The sequence below is a fragment of the Syngnathus typhle genome, linkage group LG2 (genome assembly GCF_033458585.1).
Source record: "Syngnathus typhle isolate RoL2023-S1 ecotype Sweden linkage group LG2, RoL_Styp_1.0, whole genome shotgun sequence".
NCBI classification, from domain to species: domain Eukaryota; kingdom Metazoa; phylum Chordata; class Actinopteri; order Syngnathiformes; family Syngnathidae; genus Syngnathus; species Syngnathus typhle.
In genome coordinates, this window is record NC_083739.1 from 9,070,482 (window position 1) to 9,095,987 (window position 25,506).

The following is a 25,506-nucleotide window of genomic DNA, read 5'->3' on the forward strand; positions in this document are numbered from 1 at the left end:
CAAATGTGCCTTCTGTCTTCTCTTTCGCCCATGCACACTCAGAGGCAATTAAGCCAAGTCCCGGAAGAGTAAAAAAAAAAAAAAAAAATGCTTTTGACATGAATGATTGATGGATGGATGAGCAACGCACTTCAGGAAAAACAATGTTATTGCAATAGTTGAAGTGTTTTTTCTTTTGTCTGCCAATTTGATTTATCATCATAGGTTTCAATTGGGATTTGTTGGATTTACAGTCTTTGTCCACCATGGATACACTCATTGTGGTCCTAGAATCAGTAGAGTGTCGCCTTCATATGACCCAATTTACATTTCTAACAATACGTGCCGTTGTTCTGTAGATTTGTGACACAAGCGCTGTATGGTGGCAGTGAGCTCAACTCCACAGACTTCTCAACAAGCAGCAGTCTGGCAGATATAAAAATATATATATAATAATAAATTGACTTCAATATCTTTAATCCTACCCTTGGTTGAAGTCTACTGTCAAACTAAACATCAAACAAAAAGAAGTACACGTTGTGCAATTTAAAGCAACCTAACTTTATTAAAGTCACTTTAGCTTGATGCTAATAAACAATGGAAAACTCCATAGATGGGCTCACGAATAACATTTGGGTTGCAATGTTAGAACTCTGGCCCGACCGAAGCGGATTTTTTTTTAGGCGGATTCCAATATTCTACAGAATAAAATTCTGTTTTAAAATTAAATGGACGGTTTGGAAAAAAAATACAATGAATAAAATAACTATAATATAGTATATAATATTTGACTGTTATAGCAAAGATTCACATCTTATTTCAACTTAGCTCTAACATCAAAACAGTAATTCAATTAAAATGGCTGGCCGATTAATCAGTCAAATACTGTGCAAATAGTTGAACAAGCAATGTATCAATATACACAAGTATATATTCTTCCCCTTTGTGAAAGGAACTAATATTACTTTTTACAGGGCCACATGAAAGCAATTGTAAAACTCTTGGTTTGTGTCTGCATGACTTTATTGTACTGCACCCTGGTGGCCAAGTGGAAGAAGCTGCAATGAAATAATCATGCTGCACCAACTGTTTAATTCTTTACATTCTATTTTATTATGTTATTACCGGATGTTTTTATAAAGTAGAACATTAGAGAGTGACATTTTACTCTTATTAATCTTTTCTACGCTTGTTGCCATCCTTGTCATTAAGCCAATGAACAAAGAATTAATTTATGATTGTACTAACGTCCTCCATGCCAATCCTCCCTTCTGTTTCTTCTCTCTTAGCTGATCGGCTCCATCATCGGCCGTCAGGGCACTAAGATCAACGAGATCAGGCAGGTGTCGGGGGCCCAGATCAAGATCGGCAGCCAACTGGACGGGACAAGTGACCGCCATGTCACCATCACAGGAACCCCAGTCAGCATCAACTTGGCCCAGTACCTCATAACGTCCTGGTAAGGGCTAGCATGTAATTGAATGAATCGCAGGGAAAGCCTGGGGGGGGAAATGCATCCCTTTAAAAGGGTCAAAGGTCATCCTGTAGTCATAAGTGATAATGAGCTACGTCCTGGTTTGACCGGTAATTAACCCCCAGGGGAAGAGCAAACGCATTGCGGTTTTTGATGGAAAGAAATATTAGAATGTAGCTCACATCTTGTATGACTCAGTTGGTCAACCATGATTTGAGATCACGAAGCCCTGAAAGATGTTGACTAAAAAAATGAATGAAAAAACAGAACTTTACAAAAAAGGTACGCATTCGTATTGTTGCCACATCATAGAAAAAAAGTTCAATATCATATTTTTCTAGGGAAGGTTGGCAAGTAAAGTAACTATGTACATAACGCAACTGTACTGTTCTGTAAAAAAATAAAAATGAAAAGGTCAAACGTTTAGAACGATTGTAGAAATACCTAGATAGTAGCTGTGACCTGAACCAAAAGATACTGCTTTGTTTTGTTTGGCCAAATGCAGAAATCAAACTTATTATTAATACATATTAACACATTACAATTTGAAGGTATTATGTGAAAAGTGATACTTATCACAAACATGACATTCATCATGTCACAATAATGTGAAAAAAAATTGTGGGTGTAATAGAAATGCGCTTCTGTACAGAATAATACCTATTAGATCAAATAATGTAATAATAATGATATTGTTTCCCCCTGATAAAACGTGCGACTCCAGACTACTGGACTGAAAATATGTTGCTTTTCATCTGGTAGGAAATGAAAAAAAAAAAAATGTTTGGCACTTTACTGAAAGCCTTGAAGACAAGGCATGGTGTGTGCGTGTACCAGGATTATAAATGCATTTTCTCGCAATTTCCTGACTAATGAACACTGATGGGGAGATGCTGGCACTCTCGCATGCCTCTCTACCACTTTGATAGAGCGAGAGGAAACATCTAGAGCATTCCCTCAGCTTGAGATGCACGCAGCATGTGAAATCTGCCAAGATCATCAGCCTGCCTACCCATATGTCTGGTGATAATTCAAAGGATAAAAAAAAATGGATAAATCATCTCTGATATATATTTATTTTTTTGTTGAGTTGCTTGTTAGGACTCAAATAGTCTTCTATTTCAAGTACCCATCTAGCCTCTGCTTCCTCAATGCTAACATACAATGGGAAACTCCATAGGCACACAGGCTAACAGTTAGCATCTATTTGGTGGCCATGCTGAAACATGTTGACACACCATGTAATAATAGCAACACGCATATATTCTTTATCCTCTGAGAAGAACAACCAATTTTACCGCCATACTGAGACGCAGAGACAGGAGCTGATCCTCTAGTTCAGTGGTTCTTAACCTTTTTCCTTGTTCGCACCCCATTCAATTCACCAACCAGTTCTCGCACCCCTAACACTAACCCTAAATAATAATCAATAATAATAATTGGTTTACTTTACAGCTATAAGGCTTAATTAGCATTAGCCCTAATGCCAATTAACACAGAATGTTTCACTTTTTTCAGTTACCCCGAAAAATTTTAAATTTCCCCCAGGGTATCCTCGGACCCCCTAGGAAGCATTCTCGCACCCCTAGAAAGAACCATGGCTCTAGTTAGTACAATCAGTCTGTCTGTCTGCAAGTGGCCAAGGCTCGAACACCAGAATGAGCAGCAGAACTAAAGAAGACAGTATGACTGACTTTCTATTTGTATTCAATTATGTATGCTTTTAAGAAGGAGTTTCTGTGAAAAATCACATTAACATCACACTATTTTTAGTTTTTAAAGAGGCCGGAACAGATTCGCGAGATTTCATTGCAATGGGAAAACAATGGGGAAGGATTTGAGTGTGGTGAAAGGCCAAATGAAACACTCAAGGCGCCACTTTTTCAGTTTTACTTTTGGAGCTTTCACTTCTTTTTCAGTTCGATCAACTATGGCTGCAGAATGAATCAATTTCTTCTCGTGATGGCAACGGGGTCCGCCATGATTAACTTAACACGATCGTCAATGATGTATACATTTCAAATGCAGACTCTGCCGCATGTCTTCATTTTCCCTCCCGTCTGCCCTCGCAGTTTAGAAACGGCCAAATCCACAGCCCAGGCTTCCACCATGTCGTCTCCCGTCGACCTCAACATGGCCTTCACTCAGCCGGCGTCTCCGGCCGCCTCGCCCGCTCCCACCCTGGCCACCTTGACCCCGGCTCACATGATGGGCGCCCCTTACGGCGCCGTGCCCCTCTCGGGCCTGCTGGGGATGAAGTCCATCCCCTTTCTGACTCTGTCCGGCCCCGCCCCGGCCGTGGCGGTTACGGCGGCGCCGTCCCACACCACCCTGGCGGCCTACACGGCCAAAATCTCCTCAGCCAACTGCATGAAAAAGCCAGAGAGACAGAAGTTTGCGCCCTACTGATGACGCCTCTGCGCCTCCGCAACCGTGGGGCCGACGGAAGGACGGAAGGAAGTTGAGTGTTCTTCCCGCAAACGCCTGATGTAGCCATATCCTTGGGCAGACACGCCCTTGACTTTGATTCTGCGATGCACCAACAGAGAAGAGACCAACAGAGTAAAGCTTTTCAAAATCATTTACAGATATATAAGTCAAATGTGAGTTTCACGTCAATTGGTGGGCCGCCGTCATCGTCACTTCACTGTTATCGATCTTTTCAAACGTGTACAAGGGCTTGAAGCTCATCTGAGAGACACATGTGGAAACACCTTTTCACATGTGCGTCTCATGTTGGAGGTCAGCCATAAGTATTTATCCTTCAATAATTTGTAAAGTACTATAATCAAATGACAAAATGCTCTACTGTAAGATGCTTTTATACAATGTCTATGTTTGCCTCTGGAAGTTTTTAAGAAAATTTGTAAATGTCTGGGGGGATTTTCTTTTTGAGGTACCGTACTTGCCCGTTCAGTATTTTGTTCATTTGGTTGGATTTTATTTTGATTGTGCACTCGTTTAATCTTTATTTATTAGCATTGTTACATGTATTAAAAGTCTCTTTTTCCTGATGTGTTTTTTGTCCTTTTTTTGTCCTTGATGCACATGATGCATTCAACAGTGGAATACATTTTCTTCATCTCCTAGATTGACAGAGTCACAAAAAGATTTCAATTCACCAGACACGGGGGGTGGTTCAGAAATCTTCTGAAATTCACCTCCCAGAAATGTCACTTGTTTGGGAATCACTTTGATGTAAATATCTACATTAAAAATGTTATTTGCGATATTGACAGTTCATTCATTGGCTTCACCATCCTGACCAAATCCATTTTGGATGGCAAGCATTGAGGTGACCAGGAAAATATGAAGCATAAGTAAAAGTAAATAAGCAACTTACCTGAGTGTTTAAACATAAGCATACATATGCCAAACATAAACATCCACTTAGCCCTTGTGAATACTTCAAATTGATTGAGCCACTCAAAGTTCAGATAAACACAGCTTGTAACTCAAACCAAACATTTCAAACAAACTAAGCATTAACCAGAATTAGAATATTTCCTACCAGTTGTGTGTGACCAGGAACTGAGGAGTCTCTTTGGGTTATTTGTCTTTGCTTTCTTTGTGCAGCTTTTTCTTTCTTTCACGAACAGCCTTTCCCTGGTTTGTTCTCCCAACTCACATGCTGGTCTGTAGGCAATATGGCCGTCCCTGGCATCTGACAAGAAGTTTGGTGAATAGTGATGTGCCTCTTTTCTCTCTGCCCCCTGCAGCTCTGGAGAGGGACTAGTGGATATTTCGACTGAATGATCTCTACCTCTGTTAGTTGATGCGACAATGAGTGAATTCTAAACTTTCAGATTTAATTCTTCGAACGGATAGAAATTACAGCCCATTTTCAGGAACTCAAAAGTATTTGAACGATATCCCCCCCCCCTACTGGTGAGGCCAGGCTACTTCTCTTCGCCATGCAAAGACAAAGTGGGTGCCAGTTGGTGATGCTGATAAAAGATTGTCTTTATTGTTTGGTATTGTGAATGAATTCCATACCACAGCAGTTATGGGAGTAGGAAAACCACTTTTACAACCAAACACTGTCCGATCATGCTAACACCATATGTACAGGAAAGCACATTGAAAAGTGTATAAATTATTTATATGAGACTCATAGTCAAGAACGGTGGAGACACCCACAGTCTAATGGATTCTTCCTTTTTCAAACACTGATTATAGATATTTATCAATTACATTGATCTCTGGAGTACATGTATATACACGAAAACAACAATAAATCTTTTTCGGGGGTGTCTGCAATAATTCTCAAAAAATATCTCACAATACCGCTGTATGTACAGTAACAGAATTTACATTGGAAAATCGGAATTGTTCCTATGGTTTGAGTATCGACTCATTCCATAGTTCTCCGCCTCCGTCGATACTCGCACGGTGTCTATATCTAACCTCAGGCTCATTTCCATACAAAGTACAGCAAGGCGTGCAGTACGAGGGCCCTTTGTAAAGAAGCTCAAACCACTGATGATCTCACATACAAAAATAGATGTTGTCTAGTCAGCTGGAGATGCAATGTACAGTAACACGAAGCCTCCACCTGCCAAATAAAACACCAAGGGAGAAAAAAAGAAAAAGTTCAACATCACCTTCCTTAACCATTGCATTGAAACAAACGCTTGTTCTCTGTCTGATACGCGATTGGTTTGTACGTAACAGGCCGTGACCGAGAAGATAAGAACCGCAGGTAGGATAAGAAATATCAGCACTACGAACAAAACCACAATCCGAAACCAAAGCAAAAAAAAAAAAAAACATCACTAAGCGGATTTATTTTTTTCCGTCATGGGAGTGAACACAGAGAAGAGCTTAGAGTCCAGATGAAAGGTCAAACTGTATGTGACTGCGCTTAAGGCAAGTAGGCGATTGCAACACTTTCTGAGTGGATCAGGGGCTTGACAGTGTCACCATCCAGGTTTAGCCCTCACTGTTTAACAGGATCTGATAGAGGAAAGGAGAGGGGAGCGGAAAGCGTGACAGACAAGAGGTGTGAAGTGGAGAGTCCTTCCAGCCTTCATTCACTGAGAACAAGTCACATTGACAGTTTTGGGAGTGATTCATTCCAGGCAGCCTGTCAGCCCATAGCCGTTCCTCTCCAGGTATCATTTTAGGTCCACAACAAAGATTCAAATCAAAGCACTTTGACAAAAAAGAAAAATCTGAATCGTCAGCTCTGCAACTTGTACAAGTTGATCATCTGGAATTACATTCACGTGGGTTTCCATACGCACGGTACGGATGGAGAGTAGTCAGTCCCTTGAGATGGCGGTCCGATCTTCGCAACCCGCTCGACGTCTTATCGGAAAAGAGAGCGTCATTCCGGTCATGAGTCACTATTAAGGAGCACTTAACAGTGTAATGGATGTACAATATGAAGCCTTTGAAAACACTATCATGTAGCAAATTTATCAAAATAAGAATTCCTGGATGTGAAGCATTGAAAGCAGAAGTCACTTCACTGTGAATAGCCAACCACCTAATGCTGCGTTGTGAGTTCATCCTGGACTGGCATGATCACGGTCGCTAGACTTCACAAAACGCTTGTCGAATTACTCTCAAATGGAAAACATGCTCACAGACAAGTTGTACAACTGTGTACAATCAAGATGTTTTCGCTGACCCGTTAGTCAGCGGCTCCTGTTCGTTTTTTTTTTTATTTTTAAAACGAGCCCCCATGCGCACTGAGTTAAAAACACAGCGAGGAACATGCTTTCATGTCGGACATTTCCCCACTACTTTCACGCAGTGCGCATGAAGGGAAGATGGGGATCACTGCGCCTCCTCGTGCTCCTCACTGATGCATTGCTCCCAGGGATGCTTTCCCTGCTCGTCCCTGTGCCCGTGAGGGGAGTGGAAGATCCTGCGGGGCAGCGGAATGGGCTGAGGCTGCAGATCCTCTTCCGGGATGCAGCCCTCCCGCAGGTAGGGTTTGGGCGGGATGGCAGGGGGCTGGGGCCTGCGATAGGGGATGTGATGGGGCCCGTGGACGGGTGGGTGATGATGAGGCGCCGGCCCGTGGGAGTGGCCGTCAAGCCCCGAGTGAGCGTGCGTGTGAGGGTGGGAGTGAGGGTGCGAGGCGGGGCTGCGGTAGTGGAAAGGGCGGACCGGGTCCACCGACTCCATTTCTGGGGTGCCGTAGTGAATGTGCAGGTAGGAAGAGGCCAGGTACTCATCAGGGGGCGACCACAAGTGGCTGGGGAGGGGCTCCAAGGCGTCATTCCTGATGGGGCCCGGATCAGGATACTGGCCGCTGAAGTTACTCTCGCTCAGGGAGGAAACGCCGCTGCTGGCGCTGCCGGACAGGGTGGAGTTACTGCCCCCCAAAGCTGACTGAGGGCTGGTCGGGGAACCGGGAATTGGGTGGAGGGGCGACTGGAGGGAGAGAGACCAATAGGCACGTGTTAAGAACAACTCAACCCTGGAGCGCCACCACGACTTCATCATTGTGACTGACGTCAAAGATGTATTGATTAGGATGGAGATAGCTTTTTGTGATCTAAATATGACACCAAGGTAAATCATGTCAGAACCTTTACCTTGTTTAATGTAAAAAAATTTAAAAAAAAACTAAATAATATATACATGTACAGAATGTAGTGTTCAGAATTAATTCACTCCAAAAATGCTAAAACCAATCATATGAAATAACTTAAATCCAATTAACATGTTCCAGACACACACAAATATTTTTATAATTATGTAGAGAATGAATATATGCATAATTCCCATCCCGGGTTTTTACCTTTCGAAGTGAACGCACAGGCAGGGCAGGTGGAGGGTCGCTGTTTTGCGGGTTAAATGTGTCACATTGCATCAGGAAGTGTCCTAGAAGAAGAAGAAAAAAAATCAGACATGACGAAGCATCTTTTTCAAGATTGAGCACGATCGCAGCTGTAAATGGGACACGTACCTGGTGGGAAAGATCTTGGAGGGATGGGCGGCATAATTACACCTCCAGTCGAAGTTGGCATGTAGGACACCTGGTCCCTGTTCTCTCCATCCAGGTTCCAGCTGCCGGGAGCATTGGGAAACACTGTAGGCAGTAGAAAGGCGTCATCTTGCTTGCAAATAACACAAAGCACAGATATTTCGCAAGCACCTTTCTCCGGCAGAGTCATGTGAGGATCCGTACACGGCTTGCAGGGGCTGACTTGTTGCAGTAAGGCACGCTGCATGTGGTTATTCTATCCAAGATGAGAAATATTGTGTCAGCGGCTGTGCTATTTTCTCAAATGGTCTGCTGTTTGTCCCTCATGTGATCTGGACTCATTGCGTCCTACCTGTCCGTTTTCCGCCAAGTTGTAGTACAGAGAGTTGTTGACCCGCTCACGATGAGATGGCAGCAGGATCATCACTTCCCGGTTGTGTTTGGCCTTGTCAGGCAAGGACGGCGAGCCTGCAAAATACAAAAATCCGTACATGTGAAATGTAAAGGCCACCAAAGCAGCCAGACCAGAAAAGTCCCGCTTTTAAGTTTAGTTTTTCCCATTGTGAAATGTCATACAATAGACTACTATATCATGCAAAGCTATCTTGAAGCCCCAATCGGTTACAACCATACATACCTCTGGCACTCGAGGGAGCAGAGTTTATAATTTGGGAGGAGTTGGAACGTATCGAGCTCAGGCTTGAGGACGAAGGGCTCGGCTGTGAAGCATGGATGAGAATAACACAGGATAAGTATTTCAAAATTGAATTGTAGAAAATGCAGTTAGAGTCATGTATATTTATGTTGCATTTCAAGCATTACCTGCATGTGTATGGACTCCTCGGGGTGCTCCCCCATGAGACCCTCTGTCATTATGGCGAGGTTTACCGGTCCTGTCTCGCTCGAAGTGTGAGAGGACAGAGAGGAGGACGAGTGACGAATCAAACCCTGCAGGTTCAGAGGGCTGCAGGAGACAGTTGGTTAAAGAGCAAATCTGGGACTTAAATTCTGTTCTAAAGACAGCTGTCCTATAAATACATTGGATTTTATTGATAGTTAATTGAATTGATTTTGTCTTAATTAGTACATTTGCAAAATGTAATTAAAACTAAACAAAATGTATTACATTACTTGAATATTATGGTACTTGCATTACATTGCGTCCTGACAATATTTAATAGTGACTGTATCCAAATTCAAAAATGTTTCAAGGAAGCTGCTCAACCTTGAAATTAAGCCACTTGTCCTTTGCAAAAGTTACATTGCACTTGAGCTTCTTTTATCAAGTGTGAAATGATCCTAAACTTCGGACATTCTCTGCCTTTTACACACTCTTTCCTCCTTGCTCGCACTTATTGCTTACACGATTCAGCGGCAACAGTGCGTGTGGAAAAAATAATCACAGCAAAATCCCACGATGCACGAAATCAGAAAAATGTGAACCGTGATATAGCAAGGGACGACTGTGTTCCATTTTAAGGGTCAATGAAATTTTTAGAAACCCTTCATCCGAATACCAGGAGAGACTTGATTGTATATGTGTATGTGTTGGGTAACTGACCTGTGTCTGTGTATGAGCCGCAGACTCTCGGGGCTCATGTGGCTGTGGGAGGACAGGACGCCTCTGGGAGAATTGACCCCGGAGCAGCCAGCAGGTCCAAATCGATCCACGCCGGGCGCACCCTGCTGGGTCCCAAAAATATACTACTCTGAATATTTATACTGCTCACGTGCTAGTGTCAACATGCTAATTAGTGAGTTTTTCTTTTTTAATGTGTTAATTCACTATAAGGCTTCACAATTATGGCCAAAATGATAGCCATAATTAGTTTATTGTTTAATATTTTAGTATTTTTGCTTAATAAGATCATTATTCATAATTATTCATGTTAAGGAAAACAGTTTTGCTGAACAAGTTTTCAAAAATAAAATGTATACAGTTTTCAGTTAAAAATTGACTTTAAAATAAATGCATTATCATAATAGAAAAAATGCTAAAATAAAACAAGGGCTAATTTAACAAATATGCAATTATCTTATTTGATGTCATTTCTGAATCTGAAACAAGTCCAGACAATAGATAATGCTACTTTTTGAAACCCTAACATAAGTTCTTTATGCTTCTGAGCTCCAATTTTTTTGCAGTTGTTTTCTTCTTTTGACATGACTGGCTTGATCAGCAAAAACACCACCAACGATCTGGGTAATTTCATTTTAGCAGCCAAAATTGTGATCTCGATTTAAAACGGATTAATTGCGCAGCCCTACAAGAAGCCAATATTGTATGACGGTATGAAAAGGCAAAGTGTCAATTTGTTCCAGCTGTAACTCACATGATGCAAGCCAGTCCTCATCATGTGGAACTGGTCCACCAGCTTTTTGTGCAGTGGACGCATCTCCGGGTGGACCAGCTTCTCATGAACAGCCAGACCCACTCCAAGAATGTGCACCTGCAGCAAGAAAGGTATTTAAAGGGACACTTTACTCATTGCTGATTGGTCGTTACCTTAGCTCTGGGCAACAGTGATGTCATTTTCAGTCGAGTAACGAAATGTTTAAAGTTATTAATTGTACATTAAAATAACAGTTATCAAATTCATTTTAGACAAAAGATTAGCATTCCATGACTGAAAATTCTTTGTTTAATGTTTGGCACTTTAAAAAAAGAAAGTTTTTTTTCTGCACCTGTTATTGAAGCAGAATTTGGAAAAATGAGCCTGTAACAAAAGTGACTCTCCTACATCACTCATTTTCTTGCAGGCCGATCAATAAAAAAGGAGATATTTTGAAAACTAGGAAATTCAGATTACCGTATTTTCCGCCCTATAAGGCGCACCTAAAAACCTAAAATTTTCTCAAAAACCAACAGTGCGCCTTATAGTCCAGTGCGCCTTATATATGGACCAAATTCCTAAATTCAAACTGGCCCGAAGTATTGTGTCATGAAATCAATCATAAGTGGCCCGCTGAAGACTATGAATCATGACTCAAAAAGACTATGGATCATTATTTTATGATTATAAAGTAATTTGTTCCGTCTGAAGTTGAAATAAAAAAGATAAAATGGAGAATGATTAGAAATCTGACATGATGCATTAATGGTGCGCCTTATAGTCCGGTGCGCCTTATATAAGGATAAAGTTTTAAAATGGGCCATTCATTGAAGGTGCGCCTTATAGTCCGGTGCGCCTTATAGGCCGGAAAATACGGTAGGCATTATTTGACATTAGAAATTCTGACCTGCTCCTGCATCAGGTCCTTGAGGTGGGTGATCCTCTCCGTGTCCTCAGGGTGACTGCTGATGTAGTCCTTGTCGAAAAATGCCTGTTGAAGAGGCAGGTGTCAATAGTCAGGACAATTCCACGCATGAGCCATTGCTTCGTGTCAACCTCTTGATATCTGGCGATGCCTCCGTTCACCGCGGCGTCTATGACCCCATTGAGGCACATGCTGAGCGGGTTGATGTTGCCGTGATGCTGTCTGTGCTGGTACTGGCTGATCAGAGTGCGCAACTCCTGGGTTTTATTTTCCACCACGTAGATCGCATTCTCCAGAGGGCTCACCTCCACCTGCAAGTACAGGTATAGGTTTTTTTTGCCATTTAGTTGAGTTGAGGAGCAGAAGAATAATGATTATTGATCCTTAAGAAAAGTTCAAGTAAATGCGACATGCGTTGCTCACCACTTCTCTCCTTTCCACCTCGGCCCAGCGAGAGATGCCCGGGAGAGGGCGGGAGAGGATTAGAGTTGTTCGCTCAATCCACAGGCTCTGTTGGAATAAGCAGACAGCACGCATTAAAATAGTAAAAATTGTAATAGTGGAGAAATGGGCAGCAGTCCTGTTGAGCACCCCACATTAGTTGGCCAGCATGCGCTCTTGGATTCATATTTAGGTCACTGTGCCATGTGTTCTCCAAAAAACAAGCAGTTTCTGAACTTCAAGGTAGGAAGCACGAGCAACCCAAAGCAAAAAATAAAATGAAATGATTGTAAATTGTTATCCAAATTGAATAAAGTCTGAATGATCATTTAGCAATTGTGTTTTCTTTTCTTGAAAATGAATGCTGATAAAAATGCTATTTACATTCAAGCCTACTGACTGTAGCTCTTTTTTTGTATTTTACATTTTGTCCAAAACTACAGCTGTCTTAATTTCCCAGCTATAATAATTTTCTTGCTACACTGCATCACTGCAGTTGATGCCAAAAGTGACCGCATCTGCACTCAACATGGTTAAAATAAATATTAATATTGGTCGTCATTGACTTTAATTTTGTAATTTTATGACTAATCTCAAATATATACTTTTTCTGTTTTGAAAAATGTATCTTGCTTTATTTTAGATCAGCATAGCGAACGGAAATGTGTTTTCACAATCTGTTGTCTCTCAAATCAAAATAGCTAAAATCGATATGTTATCTAATTCGTAGTCGTGCTGTTGCGGTTCACATTCTTCTTTTATGTGAGTTTAATCATCATCAACATTTCCAAATCGATTGTGTTTGTCTTCTCTGAGATATGGATTAAAGCCTTCTTGCATATCAAAGGAGATGATGTACTGTGCGCTAGTCATTTTTGCCGACTACAGCACTTCTTCACGGTCAGGCACTGCCGCTGCAATTTGCATTGGTGACCACAGAGAGGTGTCACTTCCTACTTTTGAAGCAACTGGGCCTCACTCAAAAGAGCGAGAGCATTCTCTGTTTCAAGTAGCGTTACATCTAAATTCTGAGCACGACAACCTCACCGTACCCTGAACTCATTTTCGCGGTCCTTGGGGCCCTTGTGGAAAGGCCTGTCATAGTGGAAGCGGCTGACATTGTTTATGCGGTAAAAGCTCTTGATCCTCTCGGGCACGCGTTCCAGTTGAGGCACATCTGAGATATCTGACACTGGTGTCACCGCATAGATCTGCAAATCTACAAGCTGAGTGTCAAGGAACATGCTGACAGGCAGGAAGGCAGGAAGTACATTACACTATTACTTGTATTGATATACTTTCCTCTTTAGACCGTCAGATCTATAAATATTGCAACATGGAAATTGTTCTCATCATTCAACTTCCAGTTTGGGAAGAAATAGCAAAGGGGTTATATCATCTTATATATTGGAATTGTTATTATATGACATTCCTTCTATGAGTCACTGTCTGACAAACACGAGGCCACAGTACAGTGAGTGGGATACACTGTGCATCACTCTGCAGGATGGTGTCGTCGGGTTGGTTGGGATGCTGCATGGCGATGGCTTGTGGAAATTCTCCCAGCATCCTTTGCTGGAAGTCCTCCAGCCGTTCGTAGTCATAGCCACGACAGACAAACTCTTTGTTCTGTAAAGAGGTAAAGCAACTGTCGCATTTGCAAGAGTGACACACGGCTCAACTTGAGGAAGAAGAGGAACATCTTGAACAGCACCTATGAGCTTATAAATATTAAAAAATATTTTAAAATACAAATGCAAAATGTTCTTTTCGTTTCGAATGGGGTTGTCCAAACTTATTTGACTGAGGTGCCACAAATGGATAGAAGAGGGGCCACATCACTTTGTGCTATAAATATTTGAATAGGCTGCAGGTCAACATGTGGGAAGCAGTTAAACATATTTTATTTAAAAAATATACTTAGTGTCAGAGTCATATCTAATTGTGTTAAATGAAAAAAATCATGAAAATAATTTAAAAAAACATAAAAAAATATGTAAATTATAAAAAATACAACTTAAAAAAAACAGTCTGATGAATTTTTAATAAACTGTTTTTCTACATTTAAAAACAAAAATTTTGACACATTCTAATTGAATGTTTTAGTACTAATTTCTGTACAAGAAAATGACACACACACACACCCATATAAAAAAATGGTGAGAAAATATTTAATTAAAGCTGTCGATAGGTCTTCCCTTCCCTCACATTTAGTGAAATTCTCTCATCGTCAGAAAGACTTACCCTGAGGAAGAAGGGAAACTTCCTGCCATAGAATCCCATTCGGAAAAACTCTGGTTCAATGCGCTGCTGCTCAATAATGTTGTCATAGTAGGCCGCCTCCATTTTCTGACACGGGATGAAAATGGCAAAGTCACACGTGGTCATCAGAGGCCAAATACTTCTTTGGCAACAAGAGCACAAGCAGGAAGCTCACAGACTTGACTTACCCGTATCCAGCTGAGGCTCTGGTAATCATATAACGTCTCATACTGGAAAGCCAGCTCCCGACACAGAGAGATGCCGTATTCCCAACACTGCGGGACCACAAACAAAGAAATTCAAATACTTTTAGAAATGGTATCGCTGAGCACAAAAAGCTGTAAACGCTATGAAGGCAATTTCTTTGAAACCATATAGCTAACTTAACCTATTGATAGTAAGAAATGGACTTGATCTAGTTTATCCAGATGGCAGCACAAGTGGTTGGTTAGGTCTTGCCATCATTTTCTTCTAAGTTGCTCCTGAGAGATTTAGTTTAGTGCAGAGCCCTTGAAAATATTTATATTTTGTGGATGAATACTGGCTAGGAAGAAGAAATTGAAGGGAACAGCAGGTCCACCATGATGGTGATGTTTCAGATGTTATTAGATTTTACAATATGTTAGCAGTCAGCATGGCTTCTCCGTGTTTTCCCGTTTATTACTCCTCGTCATTCCCCTCATGATGAGATCGATACTTGGCAGAAGCGTTTCTTATTCTCGTAAGTAGCACCGAGCTTTGACCAAACAGCGGAAAGCAATGATGACGGATGACTGTTGTACTTGAGGGCACCACGTTTTGTTTGTTGTCGAATTCTCTTCAGATTCAGATTCATCTCTTGAGGTCGATACGTGTAAGAAAGGAATTCCAAGTTCCATTGTCTCCGTGCTAAAACTCAAGGTTGCCTTACCTTGCCCTTGTTGAAGTAGTGAAGAATTTTTCGACTCAGGTTCTCCTTGCGTTGCCACTCGCTCTGGCAAGGGTAGTGGAGAAAATCCCTCAGAGGCCGGTCCTCCCAATGGAGCAGTTCCCAGTAGAGTAACAGCGTGAACGCGGCCTCTGTCAGCAATGATACGCAGTTCAGGGTGAGAAAATGGCTACTGTTGTCACATCTGTTGGGCCGCAATACCAACACATGTCAGAGAGTTTGCACAGTCTGGCCGCCGGAGCGTGTCGGAGCCTGGTAGACATACTGGCCCATATTTTTGGGAACAGATGTCAGAAGCCACCTGGAACGTAGCAAACTGTCTTTGGCTGAATTAATGACCAGAGGAGCAAAGTTCAGCCTCACAAATGAAATTATATCTGTGGCCAACAGCTTCTGTACTTTTTTAAATTAACTCCATTTAAGTCAAGTTGGGATTTCTGTTTTACTTTTTCAAATTTAGATTCCTAATAAAATATGTTTCTCAGAGGTTTTCTATGGCAATAAATTCAAACTGGAATTCCACATGGATTGAGGAAGTATTTCCGATACCTGTGAAGTCTTCTGCTTGGAGGTGCAGGTCACACAGCTTATGGATGTAACGGATGTACATGTCCTCCTTGTTGACTTCCGATTTGTAGAAATTCTTAATTCGAGTTCAGAAAGTTCCTTTGAAAACGTCCATTGACACGGAGGCACTGGAACGCTATTAAAATGATGTCTTACCGTAAAGTTGACAGAGCCGGCCATTTTTTTATTCTCGGCTTCATCTCCTTTCATGCAGTCTCTAAAGAAACAAAACCAATAGTGTTATTAATTAATTACAGTATTCGAAGCAGACTGAAATCATCAAACACAGCTAAGCTTCCCCATTGAAATAAACCATCTTCTGGATTAATGAACAAAAGGTCCCATGGACACCCACCATTTTTTACGAGCTGATTTAAAAACCCTCAAGTGGGAATTCAGTTAACAAAGTGCTGTGTCGGTTTCTATTGCACACTGCACACATTCAGGCACGCAATGGGAGATAGATGTGTAACCCGTTCAAACAAGAGTGATAACTCCTAAAAACGCAACACTGTTGTTTCATCCATTGTAACTGCCGTTTTTTCTGACCAGGCGTCCCAATACTTTTGCCCATGTAGTCACCGTGACTCTTTTAGTTCACCTGTAGTCCAGCAGTCGTTCGACAAGTCTTGTGACCGATGTGACAAATGAGATGCCCGTCTCTCTCCAGGTCTCCTGCTCTATCTTCTCCAGTAGACTGAACACAAACGTTCTTAGTGAGGATGCAAGCAGATCTTTTAATTGTTGTAGCTGTGTAATTTACCTTGGGTAAGGTCCGAAAAGCTGGGTCCTAGGGTAAAAGAAAAAAGAAACATTTTATTCAGCTGAGCAGATCTAAAAGCTCAATCTTCACTTATTAAAAGACCAACTGAACCCCACATGAGAAAGCGCTAGGTGACAGAAGTAAAATAAAACCTTTTGATATGCACTTGTGTTGGCAACAAAACATGTCCTTGGACTTTTCCAACTATTCTTGGCATTATTTTTCAATGAATATCACCAACAGCAACTGTGGTCCTCATTTCTGAAGTCCTCACAATGGCTTTATTTATATTTGTGTCCTGCGTAACGTCAGCTCACTTTGAAATACTGAAAAAAAATACTGTGAACAATGAATATATTTTTAATTCAATAGTAATTTCATGTATTACGATGTGTAGATGGGTCATTTTAATGTCAATGATTATAAAATATAACGGTTATGTAATTTATTACTGATAATATTTACCAAACCAAATATGTGGCGACTTAATAAAGCAATCGCATTTATTGCGTTATACAAAAGACATTCAATTCAGATGCAAACACAATTGCAAAATGTTGCCGCCTGTTTCGGTTTCTAACATGGTCCATTTGAAAAATGAATTGCCCACCGTTGGGTTAGAGTAGAAAAAGAGAGGCAGACTGAGGGAGCTCGGGAAAAAGAGGTGACGTTTTTGGCTGCGAAGCTACACACATCGTCAACTCTCTAGCAGTTTAACTAGGAACCAAGCTGAGGTGGAATGCAACCAACTAATCAGCCAGGGCAAATGTAGACGGTAGACAAAACGTAAAAGGAAAGAAAAACATGGAGGGTTTTTGGATGACCTTTTAAACATCCCAACATCTTGAACGTCATCAAGCAATTTTGACACTCACAAAAGACTGAAGAGCTCCCTGTGGTTATCGTCGCCTTTGCCATCCGACACCATACTGTCCAGCTTATCCATCAGTTCCGCTTCCACCTACCAACAACACAACCGCAATCAGGCAAATTGTTTCTTTGCTATGAGTCGACGACTGCAACAAATGTCAAGGTGACCTGTTTGAAGTTTCCATTTTTCCTCTGCTCCCAATCCATCATGTCATGGAAAATTGGAATCATTATGTTTCGAACTTCAGTCTGAGGGACCAGGGTGACTCCCAGAAAGGGGCCCATCATTCCTGGGATGAAGTGGGGTTTGTTGTCACCTAAATGAAAAACACAAAGCCATCATTTAGATTTTGAGCTTCGTCATGTTGTACAGTATGAGTCCAACCTAATTTTTGCCACATGCTGAAGAGCTCATACGCCATCAGTACTCTCATATCGCCATACCTGCAGAAAGAGACAAATAGAACATTGTTAACCTATGTGTGCCATGAGCAAATCTCATCAAAAGGTCGATTGGCCTCGATTCTGATGAGGACATCAAAATGATTTAATAGTGATAGTCATCCATACGCAATAGCAGTTGCTTACTTGTCCAGAACTTTCTTTCTCTTGGTGAGCCCAAGCGCCTCGAGCTGCAGACTGGGCTGATTGATGTAGAGCACGGTCAGGCTGAAAAAGGAGTTCCACACCTAATAAAGGAAAACAAAGACCATGCGCGTCATGGACATGTATTGTCAGAGGTTTCGCGCAGTTACACGGACACACCTTGAAATCGAAATCGGCCTCGGAAAAGTTCTTGTGCAGCGCCGGGGAAAGAAGCTGCGTTGTCACGACGATGATGCTGCGGAAAATAAAACAAGCTGTCATCACCGAAACAAAAGGTAGCAACCAAAAATAGATGACGAGGATCGTAGCATCAGTGTAACCTTCACAACAAAGTCATTTGAAGAAAGTCTTGATCAAATGGCAGCTTATGTTTCGGAACTTTCAACGGCACAAGGACTGCACGTCGCGAAGAAAGACGTTTGACTCACTGACTGGTTAGAAGTCTCATGACACTCCAATCTCGAGGGAAGATTGTCAGTTTCATCAGGTTGCGGAATACACAGAAGATCTTTAACAGGAACTCCTTGAGACGATACATAATGTCATTTCGGGATGAAGCAAGCAAATTTCAAATTGTTAGTCAGGTTTGCCCACTTTGAGTTCCTCCTTGCTATGGAAGTTGTTAAGTAGATGGTGAAAGTGGATCTCTGTCATCTGTCGGAGCAGAGAAAGAAGACAGGACACGTACTCCCCCTAGAGGAGACCAAATTACACATCTAAGTTTGCTAACGCAATTCACAAATAAATGGTTTTGTTCACGCATGAGAAGGGTTGATTTGACCTACCGTGATCTCAGCGGTACACTGGGGGCAGCGTTGTCCTCTGGATGTCTCCACAGAGTGAGACTTGCTCATGATTGACAAGAGAGTCTGGAGCAAGACGTCCAAGAGGCTCTCCACCATCATCTCTACTTCCTCCTGAACAGACGACTCCTGAGGGGAGGGGAGTTAAAGTGTCACTTTAATGCATTTTGAATGTAGACCGCTAACATCTGAGACAAAGTGATTCTCAAAGTGTGTTACGAGTACCACCGGAGATATGTGAGCTCCCTCTAGTGGTACAGGAAGAAATTACTTCATTAAATGACAGACTGTCTTCCACATTGTTTTAAAATCTAGTTCAGTTATATTTAATGTCGAAGTAGAATACATTTGTAGTTCATCACTGTGAATTTTTCGCTTTCAAACATTTATTCAGGCGTAACTTGCATCTGTAATGTGTATACATTTTGAATAAGTATTTAAATACAGTTGTTATTTTGTTATATTTAAATTTATGAGTATTTTGTAAACTTAATTTTCTAGTATTTTGTAGAGTTGAGAGTACCTTGAATATATTTGGATACACTGAAAGTTGATTGTGCAATATTTAGATGATTTTTAGTAATGTTTCGATACATTTAAGAGTGCCGTATTTTCCGCCCTATAAGGCGCACCTAAAAACCTAAAATTTTCTCAAAAACCAACAGTGCGCCTTATAGCCCGGTGCGCCTTATATATGGACCAAATTCCGAAATTTAAACTGGCCCAAAGTATTGTGTCATGAAAGTGGCCCACTGAAGACTATGAATCATGACTCAAAAAGACTATGGATCATTATTTTATGATTATAAAGTAATTTGTTTCCGTCTGAAGTTGAAATAAAAAAGATAAAATGGAGAATGATTTGATTTGGATTAAAAATCTGACATGATGCATTAATGGTGCGCCTTATAGTCCGGTGCGCCTTATATAAGGATAAAGTTTTAAAATGGGCCATTCATTGAAGGTGCGCCTTATAGTCCGGTGCGCCTTATAGGCCGGAAAATACGGTATTTGGGTAACTTTTCAGGAGTATTTGAATATATCCACCGTTGTTTATATCACATTGTGCATGAACTCTTGGGCCTACTACACATCTGTATTTTAATTTTCGTCATTATGATGATACTTGGAGAGCAAGTATTTTTGAGTTTGTACTTGGCACAGAGAACAACTCATTTGGAGGACAACTGCCTGCTCAATTTGATTGAAAGAGTAGCCCTATTGTTTGCGTGACAATGCACCATACCATAGAACTGCTTTTGATGATAGAAAAAATGCTGCTGAGGATCCCAGAACAGATAAGCAGCTCCCTCTGCTGACGCAGGTGCAAGTGAATGTGGTGCAGAACAACTGGAAGTAAAATGCTTCGGGACTCTGAGGAAAACACAAGAAAACGGGGAGGAATGCCTTTTAAATGCTCTGTACAGTACGAATCTCAAATACACGGATATTGTACATCGATCTCATCATCTGTAATTTTCACTGAAAAGTTCTCACCGGGAAAGAAGAACAGACGGCTTTCAACGGTGCGTGCAATCGACTGCAGTTTGACAACATCCATTGACTGGCCAATGTCAACAGTGCTGGGCATACTTCCGAGGGTGCCGCGGACATATTCGGCCACCTCTTGAACCGTGAACATCTGCAGCAGCTCATCAAAGATATCAGGGAAGCTGTTCAACAGAGCCGCCTGTGAGGTGAACAAAAACAAGGAGAATGTTTAAACACAATACAGAAAACTCAGTAATGGCAAACATTGTAGTTATTCGAATTCCGGTTGACAAAGTTGCTAAAGCAAGCCGTCACTTTAGGTTAACAGTAGTCCGGTCAGTGTCAAAACAGGAGAAAGGGTGTTGAGGGAGTTCATGTCTAACAGTTGTGGGACCAGCGCATAATGTTGTGACTTACTGAGAGTGACGACAGACCTGGAGCGTTACCACAGAGACATGCAGCCGATCACACCCCTCCAAGATCAAGCCAAGAAAGGTGCAAAATAGGACAATGGACAAAATGAAACAGAAAACAATTTAAAAAAACAAAACAAAAAAAGAAACAACACAAAAATGAATACATGAAACAAATGTAAACTGTGAGTGAATGAACAATTGTAAACAATAAGAAATAAAAATTCCAAAGAAATGTAACGTGTGCACACAGACAGCAAATGGCGGTCTCTAATTCAAACCTGCGTGAAGACCAGATTCTCTGAGCTGCGACTGTCCAGGCTCAGCACAAAGCGGATGGACTGAAAGAGCTCCTGGATGCTTGCTCGAAACTGCTCTTCCTCCATCCCGCAAGTGGCCCGCGCATACAGAATTCTGGACTGGACGATGAACTTGAACAGGTACTCCAGAGCCTGAGGGAAGAAGTGAACAAATGATTTTTAACTTGACATAATCTGAAATCCTGAGGAGGCGTCAGTTATTTGGTGTGCACTCGCTACCAGAGCTTTGCAAGCTAGTATGGTGGAATATCCGCCTCTGGAAAATTAAAAAAAAAGATGCCAGCCATCATCAGACAAGCAAACAGAAAGAGACAAACAACAACATAGAATTGATTTTAGAGGTGGAGTCACATAAGGCAACTGAGAGCATTCAGAAGCAAAAATGACTGTTCAGTATTTCATCTTATCACCTTGTTTTGTCTTTTTGATTTGTAAATGAATACATATTCTAATATTCTCACAAATGCCGTCTTGAATTAAAAATATCAAGCCTGTGGAAATGCTGCACTGGGCACAAGACAATATCTTGCAAACTCACTTCCTGGGGCATCATATTGCATCTTATAAAGCCATTACTTTTGACCATTTCCTGCTTCCATACTAATTTATTGATTAATTGATTGAATCATGAAAAATTGGGCTCTGGGCTCTTATTTTCATGACTTGCGTAGAGTGCAGTCTAAATCTTTGCAGAGGCAGGTTAGACTAGGCGTGGGTATAAGTGCAGATGCATGAAAGCTACATTTGCGCCGTTGTGGGTGTGAGCACATCCCACTCCATTTGCTACCAATCAAAGCAGGTCCTCTCATTCCCTTTAAATGTGGCACACGAGTCCAAAAGACTTTTTGGCACCAAATTGTCAGAAGCGGCAGATGCATCTCACAGGTACCTTCACGGAAATCTGAACACGTCAGCCTTTCTGCAAGCTACCAAAATCGAGCCCTCGGTCCTTCTTGAAAATGAACCACATCGATTAGTGTAGCATACAGTAATCTTTACCCTCATGGCCTCTTGAATGTGGTCTTGTCGGACGACCTCAGCCGAACGGTCCATGTACCACTTCAGGCATCGAATGAGCTCCCTGCAAGCATTTTGTTATAAATCATGTTTATGAAGACTTAGCAAAGAGAAGGAATCAAATGTTTCCGTACTTGTATGCCAAAGCTCCAGCAAAGTGGTTTTGGATGTAAGAATCCATGACAGGGCGGAAGTGGTAGAAACGACTGTCCCTGAGCAAGTTGATAATAAATACCTGGGACACACATGGCAGAAGATGAGGGATTTATCTTTTATCTATCGTTCATATGCTAAATATAAGCAATTGTAAAATGATAACATTGTTGTTATAATTGTCCTACCAGAGACTGGAAAACCAGAGGTCCATATTTATCAGTGTTGTCGTCTAAAAGACAGAAGAGGGTGTCCAGGACATCTCGTAGGAACTGTGGGAATGAAAAGGATAAAAGAAAATTTAAGTTTTCCAGAAATTAACATTTTTCTTCACTTTTAACCAAAGCTGTCAACATCGACAACTATTTTATTAATCACATAATCGCTGAGAAACATTTTTTACCTTAGAATTATATTTTTGTAGTCATTCATGAAAAAACTGATTAATTCTGTGTTTAATTAAAATAACATATTTGGAAATATCTGCTTTTACTTCGGAAAACAATAACCGCACAACTAAATGAATCAGTTTTAAACAGTTTGGTGAGTACACATTTATCTTTCTTGTGTGATATTTGTTATTTAGTTGCTTTTATTTCCAAACAATACAGTAAATGTTTTTTATTTTATTTTGATGCACGAATGGAGTGGGCTGTGTTACAATTTGGCCTTCCACCAGGAAACAAATCTATTAAAGAAGGTCACTTGAGAATAAAGCTTTGACTTCATTCATCTTAAAGCATATCTCCTTTCATATAAACAACTCTCCTGCTTTCACAAAAAAAAAAAAAAAATTAATAATGCAGCCGAGGCCAATTGGTCAACTGTGTCTAATTCTCTCGCTATTTAATCATCAGGTCTACAATTAGTGAAGTCATACTTTAATATTGGTCGAATAAGATGAAATGCCACATCTGCTGAAGGTTAATATCTCAGAAAATGTGTGTCAAACGCAATCAATACACCCTGCAGCTTTACATGGGCCAAATTACTGATGACTTTAGTAGGTAATGAATATATTTGACAGCACTGACCTTGACAATCTCTTCCCCACTGATCTGACGCAATCGACCAAGGATGTCCAGAACCCTGTCCGGGTGGGTCTTCCAATTCAGAAGGGCCAATAGGTCCACTGAAAGCAGTGCGCAACCAAATCAAACCGTCAAACGTATGAAATACCAGGTCATAAAGTATATTCTAATGAAACCAAGCAATCTTTACCATTCTGTGTGAGTTTGGTGGAGCAGAGTATGGTGGAGACCCAAAAGGTCTCTTTTGGGCTTCTCTGGAACGGCAGATTAGCTGGCAGGTTGGGACAACTGTTGAAGTCCTCCTTGCAGCAGGGCAGGCTGAGGTACAGGCCCTGGTTACTGAAGGTGGCGCTCTCGTCACACTGCAGACAGACAGACAGACGGACTTTCAAAAAGTGTCAAAGAGAAGCCTAGGTTTCTTTGAACGTGATGGGAAAACAGGAGAGCTGAACAGTCTATGACCCTTTCTTATGGCTGCTTTTGGTGGAACTGGATCTCACCTTGTAGACGTACAGCTCATGGCTTTCGTCCGACAGTGTGGTCCCGTCCTCTCTCATCAGGGGAGTGAAAGCAAAGCCGAAAAGTTTTTTCTCCCCTTTGTCTTTAGCTGAAATGACATAGATGTCAGCGACATGCTTCATAAACCACTCTGACCTAATCAGACTCAGGAAATGAGAGACTGGCCGGGCCGGGCCGCCGCTGCCCTACAAAGACTGACTCACTGGAGCAGTGTCTGAACTCGAAGCGGAGGTGAGACCCTCGGAAGCGATCTATGGGAATGGGAAGTTTGACCATCTCACTCCAGCGAGGGCTGTTGTTGTGGTAGAGGACGAAGGAGCGATAGTCAGTCATGTTTGGTTCCCCGCTGCCCAAACTGATGCAGTCCTGCAAAGGAAAGAGACAGAGCAAGTAATGAGCGGAAGCAGGGGGAGAACTAACACACTTATCATGACTAATGAAATGGAAATCTGCTGAATGAATCACATTTAACACGTGTCATACTTTGAGAGTATCCCCGTCGGCGTAGAGGACATAGAGCGTCACTTCGATGTTCTTCTGGACGCTCTTGCCACCCCGCTCAAACTCGCCTCGTTCCAGGGTCAAGTACAAGTCGTTGCGAATGTCACCTAGGAGAATTCAGACGGAGAGAGAAAAATGATACATTGAGCCAAAGGTGCATTGCATTACAGGTGACTTTTGAAGAGCTGGGCGGACAGCAAAGGTCAGTTGAAGTTATTTAAGTGGCTTCTATTGGGGCATGAGTTACAAAAAGTGTGGGTAGTATTTCGGGTTTCCTTGCACAATCCAGAGACATCCAATTGACCACTCTAAATTGTCCGTTGGTGTCATTATGAGTGTGAGTTGTTTGTGTGCCCTGCAACTGACTCCTCTGCCTACTGCCCGAAGTAAGCTCTAGCGTGCTCGCGACCATCGATAATGGATGGATGTTCATATTGACATCATGCTGTATGCTCTTCTCCTATTTCCACTTCCTGCCCCCTCTTCATCCTTTCCACATCCTTCTCCTCTATCATCAGCATCCTGCGTAAACTGATCGCCGACCTTCCACTGCCCTCCTTCTAAGCCTGCTCAATGCCCAATACGCCCATTGCTCTTTGCCTCCTTACCTGGCATGATAACATCTGGAAAACCCAGTTTGCGTGTGAGTGCCAGGGCTCGGTTGAACACAGCCTGGTTCTCCCGTCTGATCTGCTCCAACTCGCCCTTCAACAGCTGCAGAGAAATGATGAGGCCTGAAAGCAAAGTGGGTTGTGAGAAGAAGTGGAAGGAGGGAGGGAGGGAGGGAGGCAGAGGGATACGAGATAAAGGGGGTAGAGGAAGGGAGGACAGAGGGTTATTTAAAGGACATTAGTCAGAGTGTGAGGGAGGGCATGACAGACAGACAGAAGGGCGGGATAGACAAATGAGATGTGAACAACCAGATGAGATGAAGCAGGCTGAGAAATATCTTGCAATAAGGCAAGGGGAAAATGTTGGCAGTGCACACAATTGTTTGAGTGAATCGGACGTTACGGTGAGAACTAGGCAAGTTAGCTATGGAGGGCACTGATGAGCTTATCTGTTTGTTGCAGCCTTATTATCCAATGGGCATTGCGAGCACAGTAAGAGATCTGTGTGACTAAATGATTCTATTAATAACTAGAACACAACTTCATTTTGTCTGAT

The 25,506-nt window shown here is 41.8% G+C and overlaps 2 protein-coding genes across 4 annotated transcripts in view; one reads left to right on the forward strand and one right to left on the reverse strand.

Moving 5' to 3' along the window:
- pcbp4 (poly(rC) binding protein 4) overlaps positions 1 to 4,467 on the forward strand; it is a 42,205-nt gene extending 37,738 nt beyond the window's left edge. For all 3 annotated transcript variants that reach the window (XM_061272841.1, XM_061272840.1, XM_061272842.1), the window contains 2 exons: positions 1,269 to 1,438; positions 3,526 to 4,467. In XM_061272841.1, the coding sequence (XP_061128825.1) occupies positions 1,269 to 1,438; positions 3,526 to 3,862 (507 nt within the window). In that variant the 3' untranslated portion in view covers positions 3,863 to 4,467. The remainder of the gene's footprint in view (positions 1 to 1,268; positions 1,439 to 3,525) is intronic.
- Positions 4,468 to 5,398: 931 nt separating this feature from the next.
- dock3 (dedicator of cytokinesis 3) overlaps positions 5,399 to 25,506 on the reverse strand; it is a 41,842-nt gene continuing 21,734 nt past the window's right edge. Inside the window, exons 14-54 of the mRNA XM_061272773.1 lie at positions 24,948 to 25,073; positions 24,322 to 24,446; positions 24,042 to 24,204; positions 23,820 to 23,926; positions 23,510 to 23,681; positions 23,323 to 23,420; positions 22,477 to 22,560; positions 22,270 to 22,370; positions 22,118 to 22,199; positions 21,080 to 21,250; positions 20,392 to 20,584; positions 20,141 to 20,268; positions 18,877 to 19,023; positions 18,686 to 18,784; positions 18,520 to 18,614; positions 18,251 to 18,326; positions 18,074 to 18,174; positions 17,871 to 17,929; positions 17,654 to 17,802; positions 17,491 to 17,576; positions 16,616 to 16,642; positions 16,454 to 16,549; positions 16,009 to 16,069; positions 15,835 to 15,928; positions 15,268 to 15,416; positions 14,546 to 14,632; positions 14,340 to 14,444; positions 13,583 to 13,724; positions 13,148 to 13,314; positions 12,078 to 12,164; positions 11,786 to 11,965; positions 11,637 to 11,720; positions 10,730 to 10,846; positions 9,958 to 10,100; positions 9,219 to 9,360; positions 9,034 to 9,115; positions 8,749 to 8,864; positions 8,568 to 8,652; positions 8,379 to 8,501; positions 8,211 to 8,293; positions 5,399 to 7,840 (exon numbers count right to left, since the gene is read on the reverse strand). Of these exons, the coding sequence (XP_061128757.1) occupies positions 7,238 to 7,840; positions 8,211 to 8,293; positions 8,379 to 8,501; positions 8,568 to 8,652; positions 8,749 to 8,864; positions 9,034 to 9,115; positions 9,219 to 9,360; positions 9,958 to 10,100; positions 10,730 to 10,846; positions 11,637 to 11,720; positions 11,786 to 11,965; positions 12,078 to 12,164; positions 13,148 to 13,314; positions 13,583 to 13,724; positions 14,340 to 14,444; positions 14,546 to 14,632; positions 15,268 to 15,416; positions 15,835 to 15,928; positions 16,009 to 16,069; positions 16,454 to 16,549; positions 16,616 to 16,642; positions 17,491 to 17,576; positions 17,654 to 17,802; positions 17,871 to 17,929; positions 18,074 to 18,174; positions 18,251 to 18,326; positions 18,520 to 18,614; positions 18,686 to 18,784; positions 18,877 to 19,023; positions 20,141 to 20,268; positions 20,392 to 20,584; positions 21,080 to 21,250; positions 22,118 to 22,199; positions 22,270 to 22,370; positions 22,477 to 22,560; positions 23,323 to 23,420; positions 23,510 to 23,681; positions 23,820 to 23,926; positions 24,042 to 24,204; positions 24,322 to 24,446; positions 24,948 to 25,073 (5,135 nt within the window). The 3' untranslated portion in view covers positions 5,399 to 7,237. The remainder of the gene's footprint in view (positions 7,841 to 8,210; positions 8,294 to 8,378; positions 8,502 to 8,567; positions 8,653 to 8,748; positions 8,865 to 9,033; positions 9,116 to 9,218; positions 9,361 to 9,957; positions 10,101 to 10,729; positions 10,847 to 11,636; positions 11,721 to 11,785; positions 11,966 to 12,077; positions 12,165 to 13,147; positions 13,315 to 13,582; positions 13,725 to 14,339; positions 14,445 to 14,545; positions 14,633 to 15,267; positions 15,417 to 15,834; positions 15,929 to 16,008; positions 16,070 to 16,453; positions 16,550 to 16,615; positions 16,643 to 17,490; positions 17,577 to 17,653; positions 17,803 to 17,870; positions 17,930 to 18,073; positions 18,175 to 18,250; positions 18,327 to 18,519; positions 18,615 to 18,685; positions 18,785 to 18,876; positions 19,024 to 20,140; positions 20,269 to 20,391; positions 20,585 to 21,079; positions 21,251 to 22,117; positions 22,200 to 22,269; positions 22,371 to 22,476; positions 22,561 to 23,322; positions 23,421 to 23,509; positions 23,682 to 23,819; positions 23,927 to 24,041; positions 24,205 to 24,321; positions 24,447 to 24,947; positions 25,074 to 25,506) is intronic.